The sequence below is a fragment of the Strix uralensis genome, chromosome Z (assembly GCF_047716275.1).
Source record: "Strix uralensis isolate ZFMK-TIS-50842 chromosome Z, bStrUra1, whole genome shotgun sequence".
Lineage (NCBI taxonomy): Eukaryota > Metazoa > Chordata > Aves > Strigiformes > Strigidae > Strix > Strix uralensis.
In genome coordinates, this window is record NC_134012.1 from 23533381 (window position 1) to 23560815 (window position 27435).

A 27435-nucleotide genomic window follows, 5' to 3' on the forward strand; every position below is an offset into this window, starting at 1 on the left:
GGACCTGAAAGAACTAAAAGCAACAAAAACAGAAAGTGCAAAGGTCTGGGTGTCTGAAATCTACCAGTACCATGCAGGAAAGTCACTGTGTAAGACACCTCCATGGAGCACACTGTGCATGAAGAGACAGAAGCACAAAGGTTAGGAGGGGCTGCCTGCTCCTGCAGATGTGAGCATTCCTGCTCAGGAACGATAAACTAAATGCTTTAACATAAAACTGGAACTACTGAGGGACAAAGAACATCTGTTTCTCTAGTACGAAGGTATTTTCTTTACCATACAGACTTAATGCTATTCACTGAATACACCACACCTCTAGTGAGCACAGTGAGGAGCCGGATATCTGTGACAAAAATGTGTTTACCCTAAACAAGACAGTAACGGTATTATACTGCTGCTGGTCAGTATTAAGACATAAACTGTGTGCCCTCTGCCATCAAATCTAGTATGTTGGTCTTCTGTTTTGTAACACAAAAATTCTCAGCAGTAGTCCTTCATGTCGCATAAATGTCACCTTACTGCAGTATCTCCTAGACCGTGATTGACGTTACGCAAACTCAGGATAATGTCCTGTAAATTTGAAGATACATAACAGTTTTAAGGACAAACCAGAAGATTTCAAGGATAAAACCAACCTATGAATGTTCAGGCATGTAGTTATTGGTGGTATCTTTAAAACAGCAGATGGATGTGTTTTAATGTAGGCTGCAAAAATTTGGAGGTGATAAAACCACAAAGCAGGTTGTGGTTTGCCACCTGTAGCTTACCTTCAGCAGTTACTGTCCCTTGCTAGGGGCCTGCTGCTTACTGGAGCAGCACCGGGCTGATGGCACGGAAGCCCCTGCTCCCAGTCCACACAAGCACAGCTGGGTCAGCTCCAGTGCTGACAACGACGATTAAAACTGAGCCACCTGCCTGCACTGGAGCAGATTTTGGAAGGCTCTGGTGAACAGGAGGCACAGCTCAGCTGTGGGGTCAGTAGAGAGTAGGGGGGCATTATGCTTTCGAGTCTTGCTGTTCTGATGAAACAACTGCCTGTCTTCAGCTAAAGACTCCCAGTGAGAACCAAATCGCTTCTTCAGTCTGGGGCTTAACACTGGGGAGTAGCCAGATGGCATACTTTCACCTGCATACAGAATCACTATGTCCTACAGCCTTTTTCATCTTTATGCTCTCTCCCATCCATGCACATTCATTTACAGGTCATTGCTCTTTGTGTCATTATCATTTTAAAAGACAGACACACAAACCTTCCCAGCAAAAGGCCAAGGGCTGGGCATGTAAAAATCTACCCCTGAGCTTCTGCCTCTCACCCATCAAATGCTCTGATCACTACTTACCATTCATAAATCATAACACAGATTGTTGTGCAGATATTATGGGGGAGAAGAGGCCCAACCTGTGTTTAAAACCAGCTCTTTGAAAGCACATTCTCTTACACTGATTAACTCTCTATAAATACTCTACACAAAGATCAACCACTGGCTTGTATCAGTGAGATAAAACCCACATTAAATTACTTAATGAATAGGAAATGGCATAGACTTGACTTTGCTTTACTCTCCAGGACAGAAAATGGTCATATACTTTTGAGGTAGCTCATGTGGTAAAATATGTTATGGAATAGGGAAGTAGTGGAACGTTCATGTTTATAAAAAAATGCTGATGCTGGACAAACGAATGACAGTCATTACCACAATCTGTTCGTGCCTCTTAGAGAAGTCCAGATTTACACACATGTCTGCACAGAAAATTACAGGCAATTGAAATGTCCACATTATCGAGCACCTTGTTCCTAACAAACATCGCAAAAGTGTAGTTGGTATCAACTCCCTGCTCTTAAAATTGTTGCCTTTGGCAGGGTCACGCTTTGTAGGGATAAGAACTGTGCAAGTTATTGCCTTGCTAAAATACCAAATGTCACTGTAAATATCCTTTTCTTTAGCAGGTCTGGGTTTCTTCTACTCTGAGACCAACACTGATGCTAAGCTGTGGGACTGTGATCAGTCATCACACCACAACAGACAAGGACAAGGACAGGTTCACAAAATTCACCAGACTGAGGCCGTGTGCTTGGATCTTACTCTTCCACAGATGAAAGGTTGGTGTGCAGATTCTTTACAAAATACTAGAGATTTTGATAGTGTTAAATACATTGCAATCAGAGACAAAGAAAAGCCACAGCAGTTTCACTCAGCATGTGAGGATGCTTGGATCCCAGGTGTAGCTTTGCCAGCTAAACAGTAACAGGGATTAAGGAAAAGTTCTTGTTTCATGCCTCAGGAATGTTCCAACCTGGGCAGCAGCTCCCATCCCTTTAATTACAACCCCTCCCATGCCAGAAATTGTAACTGGAATCCAAGGGTTAGAAAACCAGCCATACAAATATTTGTTGATGAGAGATACAAGGGAGTATCCCACACACACATTTGCATCCTGGTTTTGATATGAAACAGCACTGGCACACAGTGTGAAAATGCAAACTGCAACAACATGCACTTGGAATCACCATGCAAGAGGAAGCAAAAATAAATAAGCAGTTGAAAAGTACCTCAGAAGTAACCTTGCTAGACAGTAATTTACAGGTGTACTGGTAGAAAGGGAAAAGACCAGCATTAGTACATTGAACAAGCATGTTATAACTAGGAAACAAGAACAAAATAAAGAAATTGTTAAGAACTGGCACATCCCAGAGTGTAAGATTTCAAGCAACTTGGTGTCATAAAAAAAAAAAAAAGTCAGTTTGGTGTTTTTTTAATGATGTTGCTTGGCCAGTCTCAGTCTTGTTTACCATCAGTGCTTGACCCGTTTTCTTGCTGCTGTTTTTTCTCTTTTTCTCACCTGTTGAAACCTCTACTGTAACACATCCTCTTTGGAAGAAACTGCCCCCTTGCCTGAGCAGTGAAGTTCTTCCAAGAGCAGATGTGCTTGATTTGCCCTCTGTGTCTGAAAGGCAAAACCTGCAAGCCCTGGCCAGAGCGGCCGTGTTTTAGCCACCAAAGCCAGACATAAAACAGAAGGTAGTGATGTTTAAAGAACAGACAGGGTAGATGTCCTATTGAAACCACCCTCCTGCCTTTTGGTGTGTCCTATGTAGGGAGAAACTGAAGCTCTATACTTTAGTACTGATGGTGCACTCAGCGTATGTGGAGGAGTTTCCATGGACATCAAACCTCTTCACAGTCCCATTCAGGAGATCGTGGCTGCTGCCTTCTGCCCCTGCAGCAGCTCTGGCTCTGTTCAGCCTCGGGTGCCGCAGCACCCTGACTCCTCCCAGTACCCGAGGAAGCTTCTGGTTCCCTTGCTCACAAAGAGCAATGCCGAGCCACGTTCAGCTCTCAGGACTTAATGCTCCAAGTGGCTGTCTGGTTGTCGGTTATGCTGCTGCCCCTGCTATGTTTCATATATTTTTAAAAACACGGCAGTGATGTGCTCTTTTGTTTCATTAGTTACAGAAATTGTTTTTCCTGAGCACATGGTCAAATGTCCTCTACTGACAAATCAAAGCTATTTGTTGTTTAAATAATTTTTGCTTAGCCTGGCATGTAAAATATTAGCTCAAACTAACAGCGGTTACTTTGCAGCACTTCTTATTTGAATTATCTTTCCCCTGTCAATGGTGGGAGTTGTTTACAAAAGGAGAGCAGAAAAAGGCAGGGAAGAGAAACAAAACACTCCTGCTGGTCCAAGGAAGCTCTCCCGGGGCTCTGCAAGACACTGCCATCTAATAGGATTTTGGGTAGGCAGCAGTAAGAATGTAAATCTTGTTTGGCTGTATGCAATGGGCTTACAGAAGAGGAGAATGACAACAAACCGCAACACTGCAGGACTTCAATGTGCACTGGGGCTCTGTAGAGTCACTGAAGCCTTGACAATTTGTCGCAGAAAAGGATCCATCCCACAATTTGTCTGACTGGCACAATGCTCTGGGCAGCAAATCTTTGGGTGGTCAGTGCCTGGGCAGCTTTAGAAGCGGCAGACAGCTGAGCTGGCACCCAGAGCACATCTCTTTGGTCAGATGCTGCCCAGACCAGTGCTCCGGTCAGGACATCTGGGCTCACTTCAAACTGCAGAAGGCACTATGCAATCGTGGCCAGCCTGCTGTTTAGAGGGCATGTGTGCAGCTCTGCAAGCACACAAGAAGTTGCCCTCAGGTAACTGAGCAGAGGGAGTTAGGTCTAATGACATCTTACATGTCTTTTGTGTGCTACAACATGCATGACAACAGCATGTGACCATCACAGCTGTGGGAGAAGATTTCAGCCACAAGCAAATGCTTCATGGGCTGTGCAAGTCACCTTTGCTCTTTACAGGGGTGGAGTAAAAGCACAGGGTGAGTACCGGCTGAGTGTCACCTCTTTAGCAGAGCAGCTTCTCCGCTGTGCCAAGGTTTCAAGCCACCAGACTGACAGATGCTCACTCCAAGGACCAGTTCTGGTTTGCACGGCAGGAATTTTATGCCCCTTTTTTTTAAAAGTTTCTCATGGCTTCTGCAAAGGGCATGAGCGTGTGACATGTCTCCTGCAAGCCTGTGAGCACCCTTCAGGGAAAGAGATCCTCTGTGGAGATGCCAGAAAACAGCACTCACCAGAGCAGGTAGAGCCACTCCATTCCACTGGGTGCTGTGGGGAGGGAGGGGAAACCAGAGAGTGGCTCCTTCCCAAGACACAGCCCCAAGATGATGCTGCCCCTGAAGCTGGCTTCCTACATGGCAGCAGGAGCATGATGGACGACGAGATCTTGTTTTTCAATGGTTTCAGTAGAAGAAGGGACCAGAAAGTTTCTGTATGCACTGGAAATCAATCTGTTGACATTTTGAGTCATCTCTCCTACTACATTTTAGTTAACCGGCAGAAATGCAACACGACCCCTCCACATTGCATTCCTTCTGGATTTTAAGTATCTTATGCTACTGTGCAATATTCACCAGTAATGATTAAAAACTGCTAGAATACCAGTGGTATTCATGTTACAAACCTTTACTTCTATACACCTAATGAGATTCTACCTTTAATGACCATTACTAGAAAGCAGTTTGTTTGGAGCATGAGCTCCTTGGCACTGGGGTCATCGTCTGACATCTCTGGGAAATGCCTAGAGAACTGTGGCCACTTCAGCAAACACTGTGTCCATTTAAGAAGTTTTATATCACACTTACATCTCACTACCTTCTGCACTCATTGCCCACAGTAAGAATGACTCTGAATAGTAAATCCCTTGTGCTCTGTTGGGAAACAGGTTGTACAATGGTTGCATCTGAATTTTCATACTTCCAACCATGAAATTCAGAGCTCTTCTTATTAGTGTCTCTAATAAAGAACACCTTAACTGGGTTAAACTCTTCTACAGTAATGACTGAAATGCAGGCACTCTTTTCACAAACTGAAATTCTGGCTGATTTTCTGTTTGTGTGGAAGAAAGACAACAAATCTAGTGGGAAACAACATGCTGCCCATTGAAGGATCCAGCTAATTTCTGCGATATTCCCAATCCAGTTCTGCAAGGGGTGGTTTCTGGGGAAGTTGTCCACTTACACTAAGTCCTGAGCACACTGGGGTGGGACTTTTGGGGGTCTAAAAACACAGGCAAGAATACTTGCTTGATCCACAAAGTTCAAAAAACCACTAAAATAACCCATTGGAGGGTCTTAGTGATGTGTGAATTAACAGAGTCTGACAATTGCAGGGCAACTACCTCCTGCCCTTATTATTAATTAACTTAATTAAAATGAAATTTAATATGAGTTGCCTTTGATATTTGCAATGACACTCTCCACTGGCCCTCATTCTTCCATTTCAAACACACTGGCCCTTACAACGTGTTAAAATCCTTGCACACTAGCCAGGTGGTCTGACCAGATTCTTGGGAAATAAGTATTTTTGTTGTCTGAATGTTGGTTCTTGTAAGTCATAGTCTCTATCACAGAGCAAAAAGTGAAAAGTGCACTTACACTGCTGTCATCCATCCTTTCTCGTCTCTTAGTTTTGTGTGTTTCGTAATCCTCCATGAGGGTCTGCATCAGGTTCTTGGGTCGCTGGGCTCCTGCAGGTTCCTCGGGTGGCAGGTCAGACTGCGAGAGAGGGCCTTCTGTGGTGGGAGATGGAGGAGGCTTGATCTTCTCTATCTTTCCTGCAATGACATGAAAAGGAATGACCCTTTCTAAGCTGAAGGACTCACAAGTTGTTGACAAAAGACAACAGCTGGAGAAGCATTTTCAGCAGGGTTTGAATGAAGAAACACTTTGGAATGAAGTCTAGGAAACAATCTGGTAAATCAGGATGGCCATGGGCTTTTAATACACTCTCCCTCTTCCTGAAATCCTCTACACCAAAACACTGCAAAATCTTTTTACAAAACCTAGAAGAGTTACAAAATGATACAACACAAATTTAACCCACCACTATTGTTTACAGTAGTATCTGGCTGAATCACCCCTGTTCCCTCCTGCAGGACACATCTCAGTTATCTGGAAATGTTTGTAAGATTCCAGAAAACTGCAAGATGAATATTTTTCTGGCTCAGACAATACAATGCACAGGATGCCATCACTGTATGCCAGGGATTATGCATGAGATGTCCAAAGAAGGCATCTTATTAAGGATTGCTGGCTTTTTCTCTTCTTCCAGTGCTTTTCATCTGCTTTGCAAGCATGAAAGGCTGCGGGTTGGTCCCTGGTGATACTCTTCCCTGCAGCTGTTTCCTGCAAGTCGCAGAGCGTGCTCCTGGAGGGACACCTGTGGTGGAGCAGGATGGAGTCTCTGTCCCACACACCCTGCATTCAGACAGGGCCCTCCAGTCTCCTGGAGGGAGGCAAGTCAGAGAGAAGTCAGGTTGCTCTCTGACTGAGCCCATTTCACCCAGGGGAGCCTGTGTTAAGCAGAGTGACCACAGCTGAAGAAGTGGGTAAAAGGCAGGCCAGAGCAGAGAGACCACTGTGACGAGCTGCAGGAGAGCTCAGGAGGTGGACAACCCACACTTCTTGGGAGAGGACGGCCTGCATTTCTCATCACCGGGTGCTGATCTGGGGTGAGCCACCCACCTTGTCTGGTGGGAAGAATGATGATGACAGTGTCAGGTCGTGGGCATGGGAATAAGGTCCGGGGGACCTCAGCTGTGACAGGAGAAAGCAATGCTGAACAAAAATCCAGTTCCCTTTTCCATGGCATGTCAGTTCTTTGAAATAAGACAGTTCAATGGATGGGAAAGAAAAAAAGGAGAAAAAAACCCACCCCAAAACCCTTACAAGTAAGTGAAATAATCTGCAGGATCCTGCAGACTTTCATGAAACTTCCTGTTGCTGAGACAAATGAAAACCCTAGCTGCTCCTCCAAGAAGCATCCTGACAGTGGTAGCCACTAGAGAGCAGCCTTGAAACCTCCTGTAAGAAGCAGCAGGATTTATTCTTGAAGGAAGAAGTGAAACCTGAGTCGACATTGTAAAGGTTTTTTACAAGAAATCCCCTTCCCAGTCTTGTTTCATTTCTGACCAGCATGGAAAAACCCAGCATCATTAGTTTCTCGTTACAGGCTTAGTTCATCTGACCAGTGGAGGGATGAGGCTGGGAATTCGTCCCCCTTAGATCACCCAACCAGAGACTGAAGGGGGAGTTTCTATGGGTCCAGGTTCTTCTCTGGGTGGCACCAGCACCAGCTCCACAGAACCGGGAGATATGATGCCAAAGCAGAGGCCAGCAGCCGGTCCTGAGCTGCCCAGCTGCACCCACATGTGACAGCTTGGACTGCTCAGCAGAAAGAGTAAGAACAACTGTCATGTTGCCCATTAGGTCCAGTGGGTAAAAAAGTCTGCTGAAAATGCAAGAACTGATTAAGGGTCAGGTATCTTGCTGTATTACTTCATTCTTACACTAGTAAGTAGCTGTCTTGGACATATGCAAGTAATGCAGGAAGAAACAGGCTTCTCAGTTGTCTGTCCAGCTTTTGGTTTCCCCCAGGGATGCAGACGCATCACAGGATGCTCAGATCTACCTGAGACCTATGGTTTGTGTCCACAATAAATTATGCTTATGCAACCATTTTCTCTGAGTAAGTGTTTGAATTCCACTAAAAACTCAGGAATTGACAGCATCATTTCAACTATTTTCACAGAGGAATAAAAGTTCCTAAAACTTTTGAGAACTTTCAAGTTCCTAAAGATTTTGTGAGAACAGGTAGGCAGGTGGAAGAGAGAGATCCTACCAGTGCCAACAGCGTCAGAAAGGCAAGCAACCAGCATAACCATCAGTGAGGTTGTGGTTAGATAATGGGGCGTCTGAGGTTTCAGGGCTCTCAGAAAAACCAGAGAAAAACTCCATGAACCTGATCCAGAGCTCCAGTCCAGCGTAGACCTATTCTGCCAGATCAGACTGTGTTAGAAATGTTGCTGGGTTAATTTTCTTCTGGCAGATTTTCATCCAGAGAAGGTAGTGTTCTCAGGCAGAAGAGTCATTCAGCATAAAAGCATCATGAGACACAATGATCACAGGCACTTTCTACTTCCACAGTCCTCTGCCCACACCTGATGAACACAGACACTGCTGGTGGTCCTTGCCCAAATCCAAGCTGAGTAATAAGGGAACTGTGCTCTGACTCAAACGGAAACAGGGTCACACTTGTGGATACCAGCAAAAACTGCAGACTGATGGTCACACTTGCAAATTAACAATAGTTACCAGCAGTGTCTTCTCCTCCAGGGAAACATAGTCCCCTGAGGTCACCTTTAGAGCTGTTGCAAGATAGAGTACAGGCTACAGCATCCCAAATCTTCACCTACACACTTAGATTTTTTCTTCTCTTTCAAAGGGAATCCAAAAAATGTTATGTGGCTTTAGCTCTGGTGATGGCTCCCTCCACTCTCTGGCTTCAGGGATCTAGTAGGAAGCTCCCAGAATTTGATTCTTTTAATTTCCTGACTGCTGTGCTACTTGGGGCAGGCAGCAGCTGCTCCTATGGGGAACACTCTTTCTCAGCCCTGGGGAGAGGAAGGGAAACCTCAGGGAAGGGGCAGATGCTGCTGCGTCCCAGTCTGGTGCAAGACATCGCCAGACACCTCTGTAAAATCAAAGACATGTAAGAGGTGGGGATAAATTAGCTTTCTCCTAACCAAAACCTCTGCACAGCTCTTGGGACCAAGAGGGGTTGTGATGATGACTTATATACCCTGTGGAGCTGGTGGGTGTACAAGCACTCGCTGCAAACTGAGGAAGGATGCTCAGCTGATTTGCTGCAATATCAGAAGAAACAGTGACCAAGGGGAGACCTTAGGACAACGGCCTGAGACACCACTAAGTAACAAGCAGGTACCAAGGGCCATCATATAGTGTTACCTATATATAAGTGTATAAAGTACAAAGGAGATGGGAAGAATGGGGCTTCACACAAGTAAGAGCAACTATTTTACAGATGCTGTTGGTGGTTTTTAAGGACACCTGCACAGCAGAGAAAACTTTTCAAAACAACATATTTCAGCAAGACAGACGGTTTTGGGACACTGGTCTGTGTTGGAGTCAGGGAATATTTAAGTATGTAAAAAAAGGTCCCTCTTCTAATGTGGAGCCTTATTACCACTCCAGGTGAAAGGTGGGCTTCTTTGGTCTTCTTGAACACTGGGTGATCAACACAAATATGCAAACACACGAATGAACAAACATTAAAAAAAGAACCTCTTGAAGATCCTCTCACTTCATACACATTCTCCACCAGGGAGGGAGTAAGAGAGCAAATGACAGATGAGCTGGTATGCTGTTAAGGCAGTCCTGGAGGTGTTCAGGAGATGAGTGATGAACACTTCAGAGGAATCCTTGAAGAGAATGATGAACTTTTCTTTTTTCATATCAGTGCTTATGAAGGGGTAAGGAAACAGTATCTTCTGTAAACTCATTTCTCCTCTAGCCTTTCTCAAAACTCTAATTTTAAAAAGGGGTTCATGCATATGTATTGCACCTGATCCTTATTCTTTACATGTATACAGGGCATTAAAGATTTTGCGACAGTCACAAATACTAAAAATATCTTGCCCCGAAGTTTCTGCTTCTCCTCCCACCATATAAGAAGTATCTTCAGGCTGTGGTTGAACCTGAGATGCTTCCTTAGTGTAGGTATTTACTAGTGAAAAATGAAAGCAGAAAACAGTTTTCAGGCTGAAGTGGCTCCTCTGACAGTGGTTTACACTCCACAGCTGTTATTCAGGAGAAGAAAGCAAGGAGAAGCAAGCAAGAAGTGTCAGGTGCAAAACATTTCACACTGTCCCACACAACATCCTTGTCTCTGAATTGGAGAGATGAGGATTTAACGGATGGACCACTCAGTGTATAAGGAATTGGCTGGATAGTCACACTCAAAGAGTTGTGGTCAACAACTCGATGTCCAAGTGCAGAGCAGTGATGAGTGGCATTTCTCAGGGGTCAGTGTTGGGACCAGCGCTGTTTAACATATTTGTTGGTGATGTGGACAGTGGGATTGAGTGCACCCTCAGCAAGTTTGCTGACAACACTAAGCTGTGTGTGTGGTGTGGTTGACACGCTGGAGGGAAGGGATGTGCCATCCAGAGGGACCTGGACAGGCTTGAGAGGTGGGCCTGTGCAAACCTCATGGAGTTCAACAAGGCCAAGTGCAAGGTGCTGCATGTGGGCTGGGGCAATCCCAAGCACAGACACAGGCTGGGCGATGAGTGGATTGAGAGCAGCCCTCCAGAGAAGGACTTGGGGGTATTGGTGGATAGAAAACTGACTATGAGCCAGCAATGTGCACTCACAGCCCAGAAAGCCAACCGTGTCCTGGGCTGCATCAAGAGAAGTGTGGCCAGCAGGTCGAGGGGGGTGATTCTGCCCCTCTACTCAACTCTCTTGAGACCCCACCTGGAGTACTGTGTCCAGCTCTGGGGACCCCAACATAAGAAGGGCATGGACCTGCTCAAGCACATCCAGAGGAGGCCATGAAGATGCTCAGGGGGCTGGAGCATCTGCCTCATGAGGACAGGCTGAGAGAGTTGGGGGTGTTCAGCCTGGAGAAAAGAAGGATCCGGGGAGACCTTATAGCAGCCTTCCAGTACTTAAAGGAAAGATGGGGACAGACTCTTTATCAGGGGGTGTAGGGATAGGATGAGGGTAACAGTTTTAAACTGAAAGAGGGTAGATTCAGATTAGATATAAGGAAGAAATTCTTCCCTGTGAGGGTGGTGAGACACCGGAACTGGTTGCCCAGAGAGGCTGTGGCTGCCCCCTCCCTGGCAGTGTTCAAGGCCAGGTTGGACGGGGCTTTGAGCAACCTGGTCTAATGGAAGGTGTCCCTGCCTGTGGCAGGGGGGTTGGAACTAGATGATCTTTAAGGTCCTTTCCAGCCCAAACCATTCTATGATTCTATAAGAAAGAAAACAGCACCACCCCCACCCCCCACTCTCTGGAGTGAACAGTTACCTGAAATTTAAGGGTACCCCATCACTTACATCTCTAAACTGCAACTCTCTACCTGGGCTTTTGCCATCCACTGAAATGCTCTCATCTTAGTTCATCAACTGAGGACAACATCAGATGACTGCTTGGTGGGCAGCTCTCCCAGATCCACATGCAGATGGGTCTGAGTGCCTGCAGATGAGTGCAGGGAGTGCAACGTGCCTTCTGCCTCACTTGGCAATGTTTTGGTGTGGATGTGGCAGCTTCAGAAAAGCTTCTCCCAGGCATGGCTTCTTGCATTAGGGATTTCCCCATGCCACATCGAGACACCAAATATTGACAAAGGGTTTCTCTTCAACAGAAAAACCTTCACTGAACCAAGACCCCTCATGTAATGATATTCATACCTCCTTTGATGAACAGGATTACTCGAGCCAGGCACTACAGGAAGTTAGACACAAGTTCTTCATATTCTAAGTACTCCTAATAAAAGGAACATGGGAATTACACCACCAAATGTATGCTGGATCCTCTCGTGTCACACACTCATCATCCTGTTCACATAAACGATCAAACAGCCCCAGCTGCTCTGCCCAGGAGGGATGGTGTACCACCCGCACATTTTAGAAGAAAATCACTGGCTTGCTATGCAGCTGCTCAACACCTTGCCAAGTGCAGCAGGTGCTGCATCAAAACAACACAGGAAACATTCAAATTTAAATACAGCTCCCCAAGTATTTTGGGATCCACAATGACTTTCCATTTAGCCATGCTCAAGCATTTTTTTGGTCTTTCTTGGGTTTCCTCAAGCAGGAAAACCCAAGTTTTTGGGAAAGGAATTCTCACAGGTTCTTCCCTTCACCTTTCCAGAAGTACCCCGGAGAGGGTCTTGTCCTGTGTGCACACAACACATAGTTGTCGTTCCACTATCTGAGATGGGTTACATGGCTGCTACAAAGCATCCCAAACAGTTTTAAAGGATACTTGTTAGCAATACAGAAGTTTATTACTAGGAACAACACTGGCTTGTGAGGAGTGGTTGGCAGACACAAAATTTAGTGTTATCCTCAGTTGTATGAAAGTTGTATGCCAGGGTGGTAAAAACAGCCTGTTTGCTATCTAAAGTAATTAGCAGTTATTTCACACATACACCCACATGAACTGTGTTAATCTTCCACACTTCAGTCAAATTAACAGTTCAGTTCACTGCAGTCTTTTTTTGTGGTTTGTGTTTCTGTTATCCACATATTGACAGTGGATATCAAAACAGTGGAGTGGCACAGGAGTAATAAATAACCACGGACCACCAGGAATCCTAGTAAAGCTACTCTACCCAGACCACCACCAAAAAGCAACCTGATAGGTAGGCCATTACAAATTCATGTAATTACTGCACCTTTTCAAAAGAGTTCTGGTGAGTTCACACTTCCTCACTTAAGGATTAGCAACAGATTTTTCAGATTCAGACTTGACTCCCTAATCCCTTTCTGCTGAGGTATCCTGATCTTAAAAGAAGAGTGCCAATTCTTTCTCTGGGAAAGGCAATTTCGTGATAGTCATACCTCCGTTTCTTCCTTTCATCACTATCATCATCATCATTTTTATTATTACTAGTATTACTATTGTTATTAGCATTATTACTATTATTTTTCTATATGATACTAGATATTCAGATTACAGTAACAGACATGTTCTACAGCATATTCCTAACTGTGCCTACCACAAGTAGATTTTTTTTCTCTCTGTAAATCACCTCTGTAACTGGCTGCAATGAAGCTTTAGAGCCAGGTTTTTTTGCCTCTGGTGAATCACCTTTTGCCTCTTTTTGTAAATATTGAAAGGATGCTGTAAATATTAAAATAAAAGGGAAGTGGCTGCAACCTTCTAAGGAGTTACATGGTATCCATTCTCTCTATTTTTAAGGATGGCTGCAAGCTTTAACTGCAACATAGCTGACTAAAGGGAGAGCAAGGAGGAGCTGAGGGTATACAGCCTGCCACGCTAAGGGTGCCAAGCTGATTTCTGCCAGCTGAGAGCTCTGCTGAGCACATCCACTGTTAAAAAGCACCGAAAGTAGAAGATTTAAGAACGACTTTGGCAATGCTCTTTGTGGCTTTTTTGATCAATGACATCCTTACACATTGCCACATATTCATCTTTTCCTAGAAATTAATTCTTTGCCTTGTCACCAGCTGCAGATTGCAGTAGCTTGAGTCATTGGCTAATAGATCCCAATTTTCTTTCTTGAACATACAGCAGTTGGACATTTAAAGGAAACTGTCTGGAATGAGTCATTATAAATGTAAGTTTCTCATTCTCACCAGAATATAATTTACAGCAAACATTTTAACAGACACAAAGTAAATGCCTTGTGTAGAGAAATAAGAACGAACAGAAGTACACTGTTTTCCCAGATGCTCCATTAAAACAAGCATTAGTGTCAGCAGCCATTATCAGCCTCATTTCAAGCACTTGCAGTTACAGATGATTCCGATTTTAAAAGTGGTTGTGAGCACACCTTTACACGAGTCCTCCTAGCTGAGGTCTACGGTGTCCCATCTCTCACATCTTGTCAGACATTGCTGAAAACACCTCAATTTACGGAGACTCCCTATGAAAAATGCTGTTCTATAGGAGTAATAACAATAGCACTTCAAATAAATTATCGACATCTGCTACATTTTTTGGCAAGAAACACAAGTTAAAATCATCCTCTTTGCAGAAGAAGCAAAACCAAGTATTAGCTATTATGTGCTGCATAACATTCCAAGTTCACAATCAGACTGGGTAATGGACTAAATCCAGACCTTAATCAAGTTTGCCACGACTTTCAAAAGAAAAGGATTACCCTGCACAATTTTGGGAAGCATCACTGGCTCAGATTTACACCAGTGGAAATAAGGATGGAATTTAAGTATTCTGGGTAAAATTAATACTTCTTCACAATGATCACTTAATAAAAAATTATAAGTACTTGCAAAGCATACGTAGGTCTACACTCATAAAAATCACTACATGGAAATAAGCCTGGCATGTGTTTTTGGGGGGTTTTTTTGGTTTCTTTTTTTATGTTATATTAAGAAGGCATGACTACTTGTTTTTCTATTTTGAAAAGGGGAAGGAGGAGAGAGATATGCTGTAACTGCTGGGAATACTACCACAAGGACTCAGAACCTGATCAGATGGAGGAGGACTTCTACTGAATCTATTAAGCATTTTGTTTGTGATGCCTGTTTAATTCAGCAGTGAATGACACCAGCTGAAATACATGGCAACTCACAGCTCTGAAGATCTTTCTACCTGACAAAGTTCATTAAGAAGACCAAGAAATACCTGAAAACAGAAAGCAAAACATACACAAAATGAAATCTGATGCAAAACCCCCAAATTTGTAAATCTCCACTACCTTTGCACTTCCTTAATGATGTGCAAGAGAACAGAAAGACTGTTAAAAAATGCTTTGCATGTTTGTCTTTCAAACAGCCACACAGCTGCAAAAAACACTGTTGTTGTTCCTTGTGATAATCCTAAATTTCAGTGGGTGGTCTGAGCAGCACAGCGATAGGCATGTCATGCTACAGTGTGGCAGGGGATGAAGACACTGTGCAGGGTTTTCTAATGATGATCAGCAATGCTATGTAAGTTACTTCTGCACTATATTTGGGAAGAAACAAAAAAATTCACAGGTGTGCTCTCATACAGAAAGTTGGGTTGTCCCATGCCCTCCTCCTGCCTGCAGTTTCCAGGCAAAGTCATGACAACCCTCCCACTCCTTGCAAAACGATCTATTCATTTAAAAAGGACATAAAAGCTGAATCTGACCTGACTATTCAGTCACATTTCATGTCCCCTCTGATGCTCTGGGTCTTACCTGGTGCAGTTTTGTAAGACACAGTTCTGGTGGGCATGAGTGGTGCGCTCTTCATAACAGGGCTCGGTGTCACCTGCAGACCTTGCCGCTGCCTCTTCAGCTCCTCTTCTCGTTCCTGGGCAGCTCTGATCTCCTCTTCTATCATCGACAAAGTCCGCTGCTTCCTTGACCGTAACTTGAAAGGGCCCACGGTCACTTCAGGCTCCTGTGTGGCCAGGATGGATGCAGTGCTCCTCAGCTCAGCTGCCTCTGAATATTTGCTGAAATAGCTGACTTCATGCTTATTTTCCTCCACAAGGAACGGCTGGCTGGCTGAGTACACAGGTGACTGCTGCAAACTCCTCCCTTCCCTGAGTCCTGAGTCTTCCTCTTTTGAAGTCTTTGGTATGGTGTCCCTTTTTTCTTGAACAGGTGAAGACACCTGGGGTGGCTCAAACATTGGGTTCTGCTGCTCCTTGGCAGCTGGAGCTGGGCTGGTGGTGGCTGGCTGCTCTTTGACTGGTGTCTCCTTTTCCACTGGGATTTCTTCTTCCTTGCAGTTTGCTTTATCCACCTGCTCAGCTATGGCTTGTTGGATGGCGTTTTGAACAAGCAGGCCAGCATGGTACTCCAGCTGGTCATCAATCAGCATGGAGTCTGCCAAGGTGGAGGAAGGTGAGTTGCAGCCCAGGTCGCTGAATGACTTGGAGATGCCTTCGCTCCTGCACTCTGCTGGAGTGTCAGCCTGCGGGGTCTGAGGCAGGGAGAAATCAGCCAGAGAGCTTTCCTGCAGGGTGCTCATGGTCTCATTGGAGGCACCACTGTCACTGATGTTATCCATGCTGAAGTCATTGGAAAGGGTCTCCAAGACAGTGGTATCCTGAGACCTGACAGACAAGTCATCCAAACCAGAGTCGAGCTCCTCTGGAGGGGAAGAGGCGCTGCCTGACTTTGGGAACTGGTCTAGCACACCCTGTCCATCATCCTTCACCACCGTGAAGACTGCTCTTGCACTCATGAATTCTCCATCCTCTGCCCACAGCTTTGAGGCCTGTCCGGCTCTGGGGCTATCACTGCATGATAACTCTCTTACTGGGTCAGCAGTGGTAGTCTGAGCACTTGTATCATCATCTGAGGTACAGGAGACCTTCTGTGCTTTGATAACAGTGGTATTGTTACCCTCAAGCTGTCCTGTTTGCCCACATACTGAAATGGGTCTTGTCACGGAAGACGGTGGTCTGTCTACATGAGGAGAATTGAGGCTTTTGTAGAAGGGCTTGATGGAGAACATTTTGGGTGTTCCTGACCGTCTCGGTGGGGCCTGACCCTGAGATGGACCTGAATGCTCCATCAGCTGGAACTGCTTTCTGGCAGCTGAGAAGTCAATTTGCTCTGTGACAATGTCCTCTTTCTTGATATTGGCTGGCTCTGATGGTACAAAGGAGCAGCTGACCTGTTTGGGGGATGATGGTGTTGCACCTTGCTGCTGCTGTCTCTCCTTGCGCTCCTTGTACTTCTTGTGGGACTCCAGATGCTCTTCATCCAGTTGATCCTCCAGGATCTTCTCTTGGGGAGGGTTCCACCATTTGGCGGCAATATTGGGGTTTTTCTTGACCGCCTGGCTTTTAATGAGTTCTCTTCTTTCCTTTTCAAGTTCCATCATTTCCTCTGATGGTCTCACTTTGCGGACCCTGTATTTTTCCTTCTCTTCCTCATCTTCAAAGAGCTTTGAGGGCTTTTTATCTTCATGGAAGGCTCGTAGTTCAAACTTAGCCTCTTTCTTAAGGGTTGTAAGAGTTGTTTCTCCATCCTTAGAGGATCTTCTAGAACTGTTTGAAGAAGTGGGACTTCCTGGCACCTTCAGACTCTCCCTAGTGTCTTCCTTCAGTCCACCCAAGGAATGGCCATTAGATTTCAGGTTCTCATCTGTTACGCTAGCTTCCCGCGGTTCAACTACCAAGGGTGCCTGCTTGTCAGCTACATTTTCTTCCCTTTCACTGGGTACTGAATCATTACTGACATTAACAGATGCTCCTGAGCCATCCATAATGGAGACTGAACTTGGTTCAGGGGAGAATGTCCCATTAAAGGTACTATCTGCAGCAGAATCACAGCAATTTGCCTCCAGCACTTCATCTAGGTATCTGATCTCTTTAGCAACTTCACTATCCAGAGATTCATGCCTGTCCTTAAGTCCATTGTGGCTGGCAGCAGGGGAAAAGAAGTGGGTTGGATTGTCTATGGGATGTGGTGAAGCCACTGTGGTGATGCTTTTATGTTCAGAAACTGGAACTTCAATTTCCATTTTCTCTTCCTTTGTAGCAAGCACAGTAGCTGGCTCCAAGAAATTGGCACAGTTTTGGTCTCTGTTTTTTCTCAACCTGATGTCATCCTCAGGGATTCTGGAAGATTTCTAAAATAAAAGAGAACAAAACTATGATGAAGTCCTAAAAAGCAACATTTTATTTTTTGCAGAGTAAACACCATCTGGAAAGTAAATCCTATCACTTCTTAAACTGGAGATTAAATCAGCCTCTCAGATTGTGGCAAGGCAAGGTAAATCAATAACATGAAAAATAGAAAGTTACCTTACCATAAGCTAGACAAGGCACTAAAACAACAACAAACTTTCATTTAACTATCTCCCACCTGCTTACCATCCTCACTTTATCATTATTTCATGCCTGTGTCCTGGTTTGCCACTAAAAATGAGCTTTGGATTTCTGAGTTATTAATGACTTGGCAGTTTAGGTTCTTCAAAGGTTTGCACATGCAGCACATAACACTTATCATCTTGGTGTTTTAAAAATGCTTTCCACACCTAAAGGAAATATCATAATGTTTCCACAGATGAAAAGTATTACTGCTCCCATTATGCAGAAACAGATGCTAACATGCAGGAAGAGTAGGTGACTCATCCCAAGTCAGGAAAAAGGACATGGCAACAGCAGGGAATGTTCGTTTATCAGTGAATCAATGCCGGTCATCAAACACAAGGTAGAATTACATGGTGCTGGAAAGACATGGGGTCTTTCTCCAGCCCACATGGAAACCCACATGCAACTGGACCTAGGAGACAGGAAGCATTTGCAACTCCCACGTCATGCAGACCACCACAAGGAGCATGACAGGGACCAGAGTCATGATCTCCTCCCTCCCACAGCTTTTATCTGCCGTGCAGATGCACTTGATTCATATTTCTTCCTGATGTGTTGCTTCTGCTCTCAAGGAGGGTATTGAAAGAAACCATTTATGTTCAGGTATGGGCAGATTTTACTGGTCAAGCAGCCTACTTAACTTCCCATGAGCAGTCTGAAGGAACTTCTGATTAACCTGGTAACATGCCAATGAATTTCTCAATAATTCTTTACTGCTGAAAGGCAAAGAAAGGAAACACCAAAAGAAAAGAAGAGGGCATTTTCAAAATTATTCTTCAAAAAGAACTTGCTAATTCTTCCTAATTCCTGAAGACCAGAAGTGACACATCTATTCACTTTGACTAACATTTTAAAACAGAAACTCGATGTCTAAGGTCTCCATCTCCCTTTCCACATGTGTTTCTATGTGTGAGGCATGAGGCATGGTCTTGAGAAGCAAATGGCACTGATCAAATCCTCTGAACTCAGTGGCCACCCAACAAGGGCACCATTGTCTGCTAGTCACCCGCACCCCTGCTGTCCCTTATCCTGCATGCTATTAATACACAGTGGAGCAGAAGATGATCAGCTAGGAGAACAATGGCACTTACCACTGACCTGAACAATCACACTGCCTCTGGGTTTATATAGGCAGTAAAATGCATTTGACACACCTTGAGGAATTATAGCCAGCCAGCCAGCCAGAAGAGCTCTTTCTACAAGCACTTTGAAAGAGTTTTCTGTCTAATTATGTAGTTGTACACAGTTGAAGACAATGCTGGCTTCAAGCATTAGATACTTTCTTCTTAATTGCGCTTAAACATTGGGAAAAAACCTTTAAAAACAAATGACTAACCAACCTGCTATATTTTACTTGACATACTTCACTGGTTTCACCTGCATTTCACTTTCTGTTGAACCTAGAAATTCTCCAGCTGAAGTTTCTAGCAGTGCTCTTCTTAAAGCATATTACATTTTTTACCATTTAAATATCTAAATGTGGCTAGTTTCTTCTTTAGTTCTACTAAGGATATAATCAAGAAATCAGATGTTATGCAACCAAATACAGTACAAAAAGTCCTTACTTTTTTGAGTGGGCACATCAGGAATGGAAGAATAAACTTTCTTTTAACCTGAAAGGGCAAAATTTGCTCTTTGATTTGCCTGCAGAGCCCCAGGCATCATGACACAATGGGTACTCTGGTGAAAGGACTATGACTGCAATACCTTTCTGGTATTTTGGTTTATATCTCCCCTGCCTGACTTGCTGGTGCAAAACAGGTACGTTGCTGCCTGGAGCAGTCTGTGCAAAGTGACATAAGTGTCAGTGCAGGACTGCTGGCTGTTCCCTTTCATGCAAACCATGAGTGTGCCATCATGCTCCTGCTAACATTTGCTTCTAATCAGACAGATCAAAGACACTAGTGACATTGATAGCTAACTACATGTTCTCTGTAGCCATAAGAACACGACTTCAATGGATGCAGAAATCAGGTTACGAAGCTGTGTGCTCCAGCCACTGAAACACATCACCCTGCAGATCCAAACCAGAGCCAAAGGCCCCCCAGTCCTGGGCTTCTAGTACCTCCATGCTATGGAGCTGGGAATATGCCCCTGATTGTCCCAGAGACCCCATTCATTACAGCATGTCTAATTCCATCACCGCTTTAATATATGAACCATTTCAGATCATACCATGTTTGGGTATTCCAGGGAACAGAACCACAGGCACAGTGTTTTACCATTTTCTTAACAAGCAAGAGCCAATCGTCTCATCATAGATGCAACCCATAGCTCACAATTAAGGCACATACATCTAACTGCCTAATCAGGGCACACACTTCTGACAGTAGGCAATTCTGAAAGTGCATGTGTCTGTGCAACTAGTGTGGCACATGTAATTATGTAGTAAGACAGACAATTATGCAGTAAAATCTATGAGGAAACATTGCTACTTATGGGAGGGAGCCTTTCTTTGCTGGGTATTAGTAACTGAGCAAGAATGGCTCCCAGCAGAGCAGAGAAGGCAGGAAGCAATGCTAGAGGATGAAAAAATATGATTAAAAAAACCACCCAGTTTTTCCCTCAACACATTCTGGCAGAATCTGGGGACAATTTCGGGAGGTCATGGCAATTAAAGTATGCTCCAGACACTCCTGTGAGGAGCAGAAGTTGATCTACTGATGAATTACCTGAAGAAAATAACGGAGAAATTGTAAGGATGAAAGCAGCTGACAAAATAAAGCTTTTCAAGCCATTTCAGGCCACAGAGACTGTCCAGGATAACTGGCTGGGTCAGGGAAAATGGCAGATTGGGATGACGACACCATGGGTTGGAGGAGGCTTGAAGGAGGAGGGTGGTGGGACACACACAGACACCCTGCCTCAGCTGTTTGGCAGAAGGAGGTGAGCTTGCCAGGGGGCTGCTTTGCTTCTCGGTGATAAATACGTATCAACAGCTTTGTATTTGCTGCCTACAGGGAGGAGGCTTTTCAAAGCCTGCAGCATTACAAAGGCCTGTAAATGGGAAAAGGGCTGTATTCAATCCTAATTGTAGCCAGCAATACAGCATTCACAGTGATTCCCATACACTGCTCATCTAGGCCCAGAGCTTCCAGAAGTTACTGTTACATTTACACAGTCTCTGAATGTTCATTCATTTCTGTTTAAGTCAAGATGCAACTGGGTAATTAGTGTCATTTCTACAATGCTGCTGCACTTTAGTAAACTGCAGTTATTAGCAGCTTAGAGAATTATTAGCATATTTCCTCCTTGGTTGAATTCTTCATCTACAAAAGTGTAAGTGTTTGGGCAATCAACTCTTATAGAAAGAAAAAAAATGTGGGTGTGCTACTAGCAAGACCCAGCTAATGTACTGCCAGTGCCTTCCTTTGTTTGAAGCAATGCAAAATGCATATGACAAGAAGTGGGAGGCAATCCTGAGACACATCCACATTCTTCTGAAGCAACAGTGGTGGGAAAGAGGAGAGAGGAAAAGATTAAACATTAAAACTTGTCATGGTTTAAAAAAAGGCTAAAACAGTTTCCTCATTGCAGGCTTCTATCAATCACTCCAGCCAAGTTTCAGGACAGCTTTTGATGCTGTTGGTCTCCTGGCATCATTAGCATTGTTGACTTTCCATTTCTTCAGGTTTCATCTTCCTTCGGAGATATCCAGTACTGCACCTGCTTCTCCTCCCACTGCCTGATCACCGAGGCAGTGCTTTGTTCAGCCCTTTCCCCTCTGCTCTTGGATCTAACTTTTGGCCCACCACGCCTCTAGCAGTTTTAATACAATAGTGTAACTTAAAATCATATTTGCATGTGGTTGACTGGCTAATCCACATCTCCCTGCTGATGTCAGTTATCTTCTCCCTCTTCACCTACTGTCTTGGCCTGCCTCTCTGATGTCTCTTTGCAAAACAGAAGGAACCAAATGATGAATTTGCTAGGGGGCTGACTCTGGCAAACCTTCAAGAGACCAGCTGCTTTCATTCAGCTCATCCTTTTGAAGAACGCAGTCACCATCTGCATCACAGATGGAGTCAGTCCCAAGCACTGCAAAGATACAGAAGTCATCTGCACCTCTGTGCTTCCAGATGGCCACCCTGTCCAGTGGGAAAACCCCTAGCCACACAGGTTCTTGCTAGCAACAGAAAGTATTTCTTTAGAGAAGTAGTTTTCTGTGGAAGAATGGTACAACACGGAAGTGTTGCCATTCTTAAAGACGAAGAAGAGCAAAAGCAGAGCCGTACAAGGTGCTACCACCCATCCCTCACAGCTCATGTTTGCTACCACACAACAGGTGCTCAGAAAGGTGTCACTATCCCATCCCCTCCCAGATGGGAATATCAGCCTTCAAACCACTGTGACAGCTCCTGTCTCATGCCAGCTGGTGCACTCCCTCCTTCCCACTGTGGGCTCTCATGGGGTGGCTGCCACCCTGTCCACCTCTAAAAATGTGGCAATCTTCCTCGTCACTGGAAGGACAAGAATTCTCCAGGTGGGAGCCTTTGCAGAAAGACGTCCAAAGAAATGGGTCAAACACTTTGTGTTTTGGAAATTTCCTGTTTGGGTGAGCTAAGAGAAAGCTGAAGCAGAGAAAAACTATTCAAAAAGATCCTGGAACTGGGGAAGAAAAGGGATGCAGCTGAGGATGAGGGGCTCAAGGAAAGGGAGCGCATTTCTACTCACATTACCTACAAGAACCACATCTTTTCACTAACAAAACAAATAAAAAGCATCCCAAAAGCAAAGTGTTGTTTTCTTGCTCCTGTGTGAAAAGGTCCCATTTTTCCATACTGTATTTTTATACTGACTCCTAAGGGGTTTTAAAAATATTATGGAAAGTGTTGGCCAAAAAATTTACTATTTTTCACTTAATGAAACTGGATAAAAATCAAGTTTCAGGAAAAAAAAAATCCCCAAATCCTGTTGCCAAATTTTGTCGAATTTAAGACGTCAGGCGCATGCTGGCACTACCTTGAATAGTTCCATTCATAACCCTACTTGCACACAAAAAGCAAAACCTAGCCTGTTCCTCTCACAGTGCAGTACACAGTGTCTTCAATACAGACGGAAACCATTTCTGATGACTAAAATGTGTTAGCATTGAGTGTCACAAGTGACATTCTCTGTAAGCAGCTCTCTACACTTTTCAGTGACTTGTCTAAGGTAGCCAGACAGTACAATAGGCAAAGCTGGTTCACCTTTCTACACACTTCAGAAATCACAAGAGTACATTCTAAAAATCAATGCAACTTCATACTACCTCCCCCTAAGAGGCAATGGGGGACTCTTTTGGAGTACAGATAGTAATATGGGATGTGATGATACAGTGCCCAAACAAGCACCTCTTGGAGAGCTTGCTGTGTGACATTTTCTGAGTGGTTTTCCAGTGGTATGCTGTTTTTCTGTCTGTTTGAGAGAAGGAGTTGTGATTGCATTTGCTCAGAAAGCATGTGAAAGGCTTTGCAATTTTCTTTTTCACTCCAGCTGAGCCACAGGCTTCAGCTTCCCCATGTGATACACTATCACGCTCTTTCATCAAATCAAAGTCCAATCTTATTTTGCTGCTGTAATAAATTAAGGATGGAGAAAAATAGCTCAAAAATTATGAATACTTTAATGATGAACAAACACTGTATGGTAGGATATTTTAATGATGAGCATGTAATGTATGATACCATATTTTTCCAAACATGTCTCTACAGCTCCAGTATTTTCTGTGCCCTCCATGACAAACAGTTGAAGTTTCTCCCAGGCAAGCCAGGATCCACCTTTGGAATAACCATTACTACTTCCCACTAACTCCAAGGTATGTAAATTGGAAGCAGTTTTTTACAGGTAGGAAGTCATCTGATCCTTTATGCCAGTTATTTTCTCTTACTCCCTAAAAATATAGATCTGGTCTCTCTGTGAAGAATTTGCAACCTTAATGACTTGATCTCAGCTATTGCTAGAGGGGCAAGTAAAACAGATATCTTCCTTTTTAAAATTAAATGCTTGTGCAGCTGTTGTAAAAAATCACAACAACCCAAAAGGCTTTGTATGAAATATCTTTGTATGAAATATCTTCAATTACTTTGTATGTGTGGTGGTTTAGCCCCTGCCGGGGTCTGAGACCACGCGGCCGCTGCCCCTCCCCCACAAAGGGAGTGAAATACAAAGCCCCAAGACTGAAATAAGGAAAGGTTTAATACAACAGTGCAATAGCAACACAACCAACAACAACAATAACAATAACAGTAATAGTGATAGCAATGAACAGAGCAAAATAGCTACCAAATACAGCAGTGAGAAGCACGATGTACTCGTGCACTGCGCTCTGCGCCAGGAAAATGTGACCTGCCAGGATGTGACGTCCGCATGGTATCTGAATAACCCGGCTAGAGCTCCCCCCCCACTGCTGGGGAAACTTAACCCTATCCTGATTAAACCAGGACAGTATGAAATATCTTCATTCCTGCAAAGAACTGTACCTGCATGAAGCACCTGCATGGACAAAGTGATTTATACGGAAATGAATATTGAGGGACAAAAGCCTGCTAACTTTTGAATGAAAAGAAATATCATCTCTGATAAAGAAAAAACATCACAGAGTTTATTAAAATACAATGATTGCATAACTGGCACTAGGGAAAGCAGTATACAAGTGTTGTGGACTTGGGTTCTACAGTGTGTGGGGCTGGTTAGCTTTGCTGTGAAAGCTCTGTTCAGTTCTACAGTAATCAAGATGAAAATCTGAAATTACAGGAACCTGTGATTAAACTTTTGTTCAGAAGCTGCAGCACCATTGTACTGCCTCACTCCACCCCCCCATCTTCTATGAGCATCCAGATAAGAGGATGCCCTGAAGAGCTCCAGAATAGCATTTCACACACATGGGGAGAACTGGGAGCTCCTAATACCCAAGAGATCAGTAAATTCGTGATAATACGATTTCAGGTACAAGAACCTGCTTTCAAAAGACCATTCTCTTGTTCTCTGCACTGTTGAGTTCTTGTAATGTAGGTCAGCCTGAAAGTGCAGCTGAATCAGAGCAGTAAATGCATGCATAAGAATGCATTTCATCCAGAAAAATGTGTTTTTCTCATCACTCTCATCAGTTCAAATCCCAGTCCTGATGCTGCTTTCACTTCCAAATTGATTTCTATTTCAAAAGAAAATTTCTATTGCTTCACTCAGTTCCCTAGGACAGATGACCAGGGCAGTACACCCTGTGTGAGGGCATGGGAAATAAACCAGTGCTGCGAAGAGCCAGCATTAGACTCAAGGTCAGTACAAATGTGTTAGCGTATTCATCAATCACACCACCACAAATGATTAGTACTTTTTAAACTTTGTTACATATTTTTCCTAAGACTTACTTTTCTGTGGCTTGTGTCTAAAATCTGTCTTTGCTGAAACAAAAACGAATGCGTCTAACAGCTGGGATATTTGATTTACAGAGCATGTAGTGCTAAGTCACTTAAAATGTTAAATATGATCTCCTGAAGCAGTCTCCAATGCTACCTAAGGAAGTGCAACAGTTTACTGGAGGAAATGAAGAGCACACCATCCAACTAACACAAGGAACACTATTAGAAATTACACAGTTAGAAAACCGTCCACTACCTGGCAGGGAATACAAGGTATGACATAATCCTTAAGGAATTGAAGGAGAATTTCTTCTTCACAGCTGAAGGTTACAGATGAGGTCTTGTACCTTGAACCATTGCATTTGCAGAGCCCCCTTGGATAGGCTTCCCTCAGTCAGTTCTGGTGGATCTGAGCTCAAGGCTCACGGATCTGTTAGTAGTGCTCTCTCATGTTCAGCCTTTGGTGTGATATTCAGTGAAAGTGAAGAAATCCCACTTGAATAGGGACAGAAAAATGTTCATCTTAACAGAGTGCCCAATATAGATACTGAGTTGAGCAGAACATGGCTTCTGAACATATGAATGAAAAAAATCACACTTCTATGAAATGCTGCAGTTGAAATTTGCCCAACACACGTTGGGGATGGAACAATTGCTCTGGTAAAGCATGATCTAATCCCAGCGGGGAGGGGAAAGGATGCTAAACTAAGCCTTGCTTTTAATACTCTCTAACCCATCTAGATAATGTCAGCACAAGGAAAGGGTGACCTTTACGGTCACTTGCATGAAAAAACAATGAGAGAAGGGGATTTCCAAAATTCCTTAGTCGGGGTTCCTGTTCCATCCAAAGAATGAAGCTACAACCCTCTTCTGTAAATGCAAGATCTAGAGAAAAATACTGACATTAATCATTTTGGTGCATGAGAAAGGGACCTCCTGAAGAACGAATTTGGGTTAGTCAGGGGCAGGAGGAAGGCAGTAAATGGAGACAAAAGGCCACGCAGTTCACTTGTTCTCTGAGCAGATACTACGGTTGCTGGGAAAACTGTTTTAATATGTTGGAGGAACAGAGATAAACCTGCCATAACTGTACAAGTAAGCTTTCTGAGATGTATTAGTATTAAAGTCTTCTGATAATACAGATTCTTTCACTGGCTGATACAGTTCTGTAAATCTTTCATAAATGGCCTAAACTGCATTTTCTGAACAAAGATACATGATCTCTCCATGCTGGAGCTCTTTCACCACTTACTTTCAAGGGCAATATAGTAGGAACTGAATGCTTTAACTGAAGCAAGCACTACAAACCTTTGCAATCAAAGCCTAAGAGAGATTATTTTTCACTTTCTTTCACCTCTCTGCTTCATACATGCCAACTGCTGGAGATCATACTTCTTTTAACTATTTCCTAAAGCCTAATTAATACTTGCTGCACTTGTAAAGAGCATGACTGTTCAAAATCTACTGGAGTTTGACAGTTAGAAGTGATGCCGCAGAGAGGGCTAAAGGAACAAATTATGCTCAGAGATGTGAAAAAAAAGCTAAACACATATTTCTCTTTGAGAGCTGAAGAAGGTTAAGAATTATTATTGATGCTTTGTCTCTGTCAGTAGAACTTGTTACAGCTGCTCTCATCCATTAGGTTAAGACCCATCAAAGCAAAATCTCCTTAAATGAAGGTATGCCTAGTTAACTGTGCATGGTGCAGTACATCTCACCCAGTGGTAGCCTGCTCTGCCCTGAGCACAAAGAGCAGGAGAATGTTTATTTCACTGCAGGCAGTGAGCCTTGGGAGGGCTAGAGTACCAGGCCTGAACCAGCCAGCTGGCTTGACCACTCCATCGATTGCCTTCTCCCCAGTTTTTCAATGAAATGTGGTTATTTTAAAGCTAGCAGTCCATAAAACGCTCTATAAAGAGAGTGCATGTAGTGTCTCAAAAAGGTTTCCATTTATATTTAGCTTTATCCAGAATGTATTTTAGGCTGTTACCTCCAGACTCAGGCAAAAAGCAGATCACTGGAACATTATCAAAGGAAAACTGAGAGGACATTAAGCAAGAGAAAAATCTAGCCTTGTCCTAGCTCAAAATTTGCTTGAATTACATTGGTGGAGAGGGGGAAAATACGATGGTGATTAAAGGCTATAATGGAAGTCTCTGCCAATAGCTGTGTTATGCACACTAGGGGAGAGAGAAGACACTT

At 43.8% G+C, this 27435-nt stretch overlaps 1 protein-coding gene across 8 annotated transcripts in view; it reads right to left on the minus strand.

Annotated features, from left to right (window-relative positions):
- PALM2AKAP2 (PALM2 and AKAP2 fusion) overlaps nt 1–27435 on the minus strand; it is a 271234-nt gene that overhangs the window by 7652 nt on the left and 236147 nt on the right. For 6 of the 8 annotated variants that reach the window (XM_074855287.1, XM_074855286.1, XM_074855284.1 and 3 more), the window contains 3 exons: nt 15258–17649; nt 5951–6129; nt 2552–2590 (listed from right to left, as the gene is read on the minus strand). In XM_074855287.1, the coding sequence (XP_074711388.1) occupies nt 2552–2590; nt 5951–6129; nt 15258–17649 (2610 nt within the window). The remainder of the gene's footprint in view (nt 1–2551; nt 2591–5950; nt 6130–15257; nt 17650–27435) is intronic. The other 2 variants (XM_074855285.1, XM_074855291.1) reach the window with 1 other exon arrangement.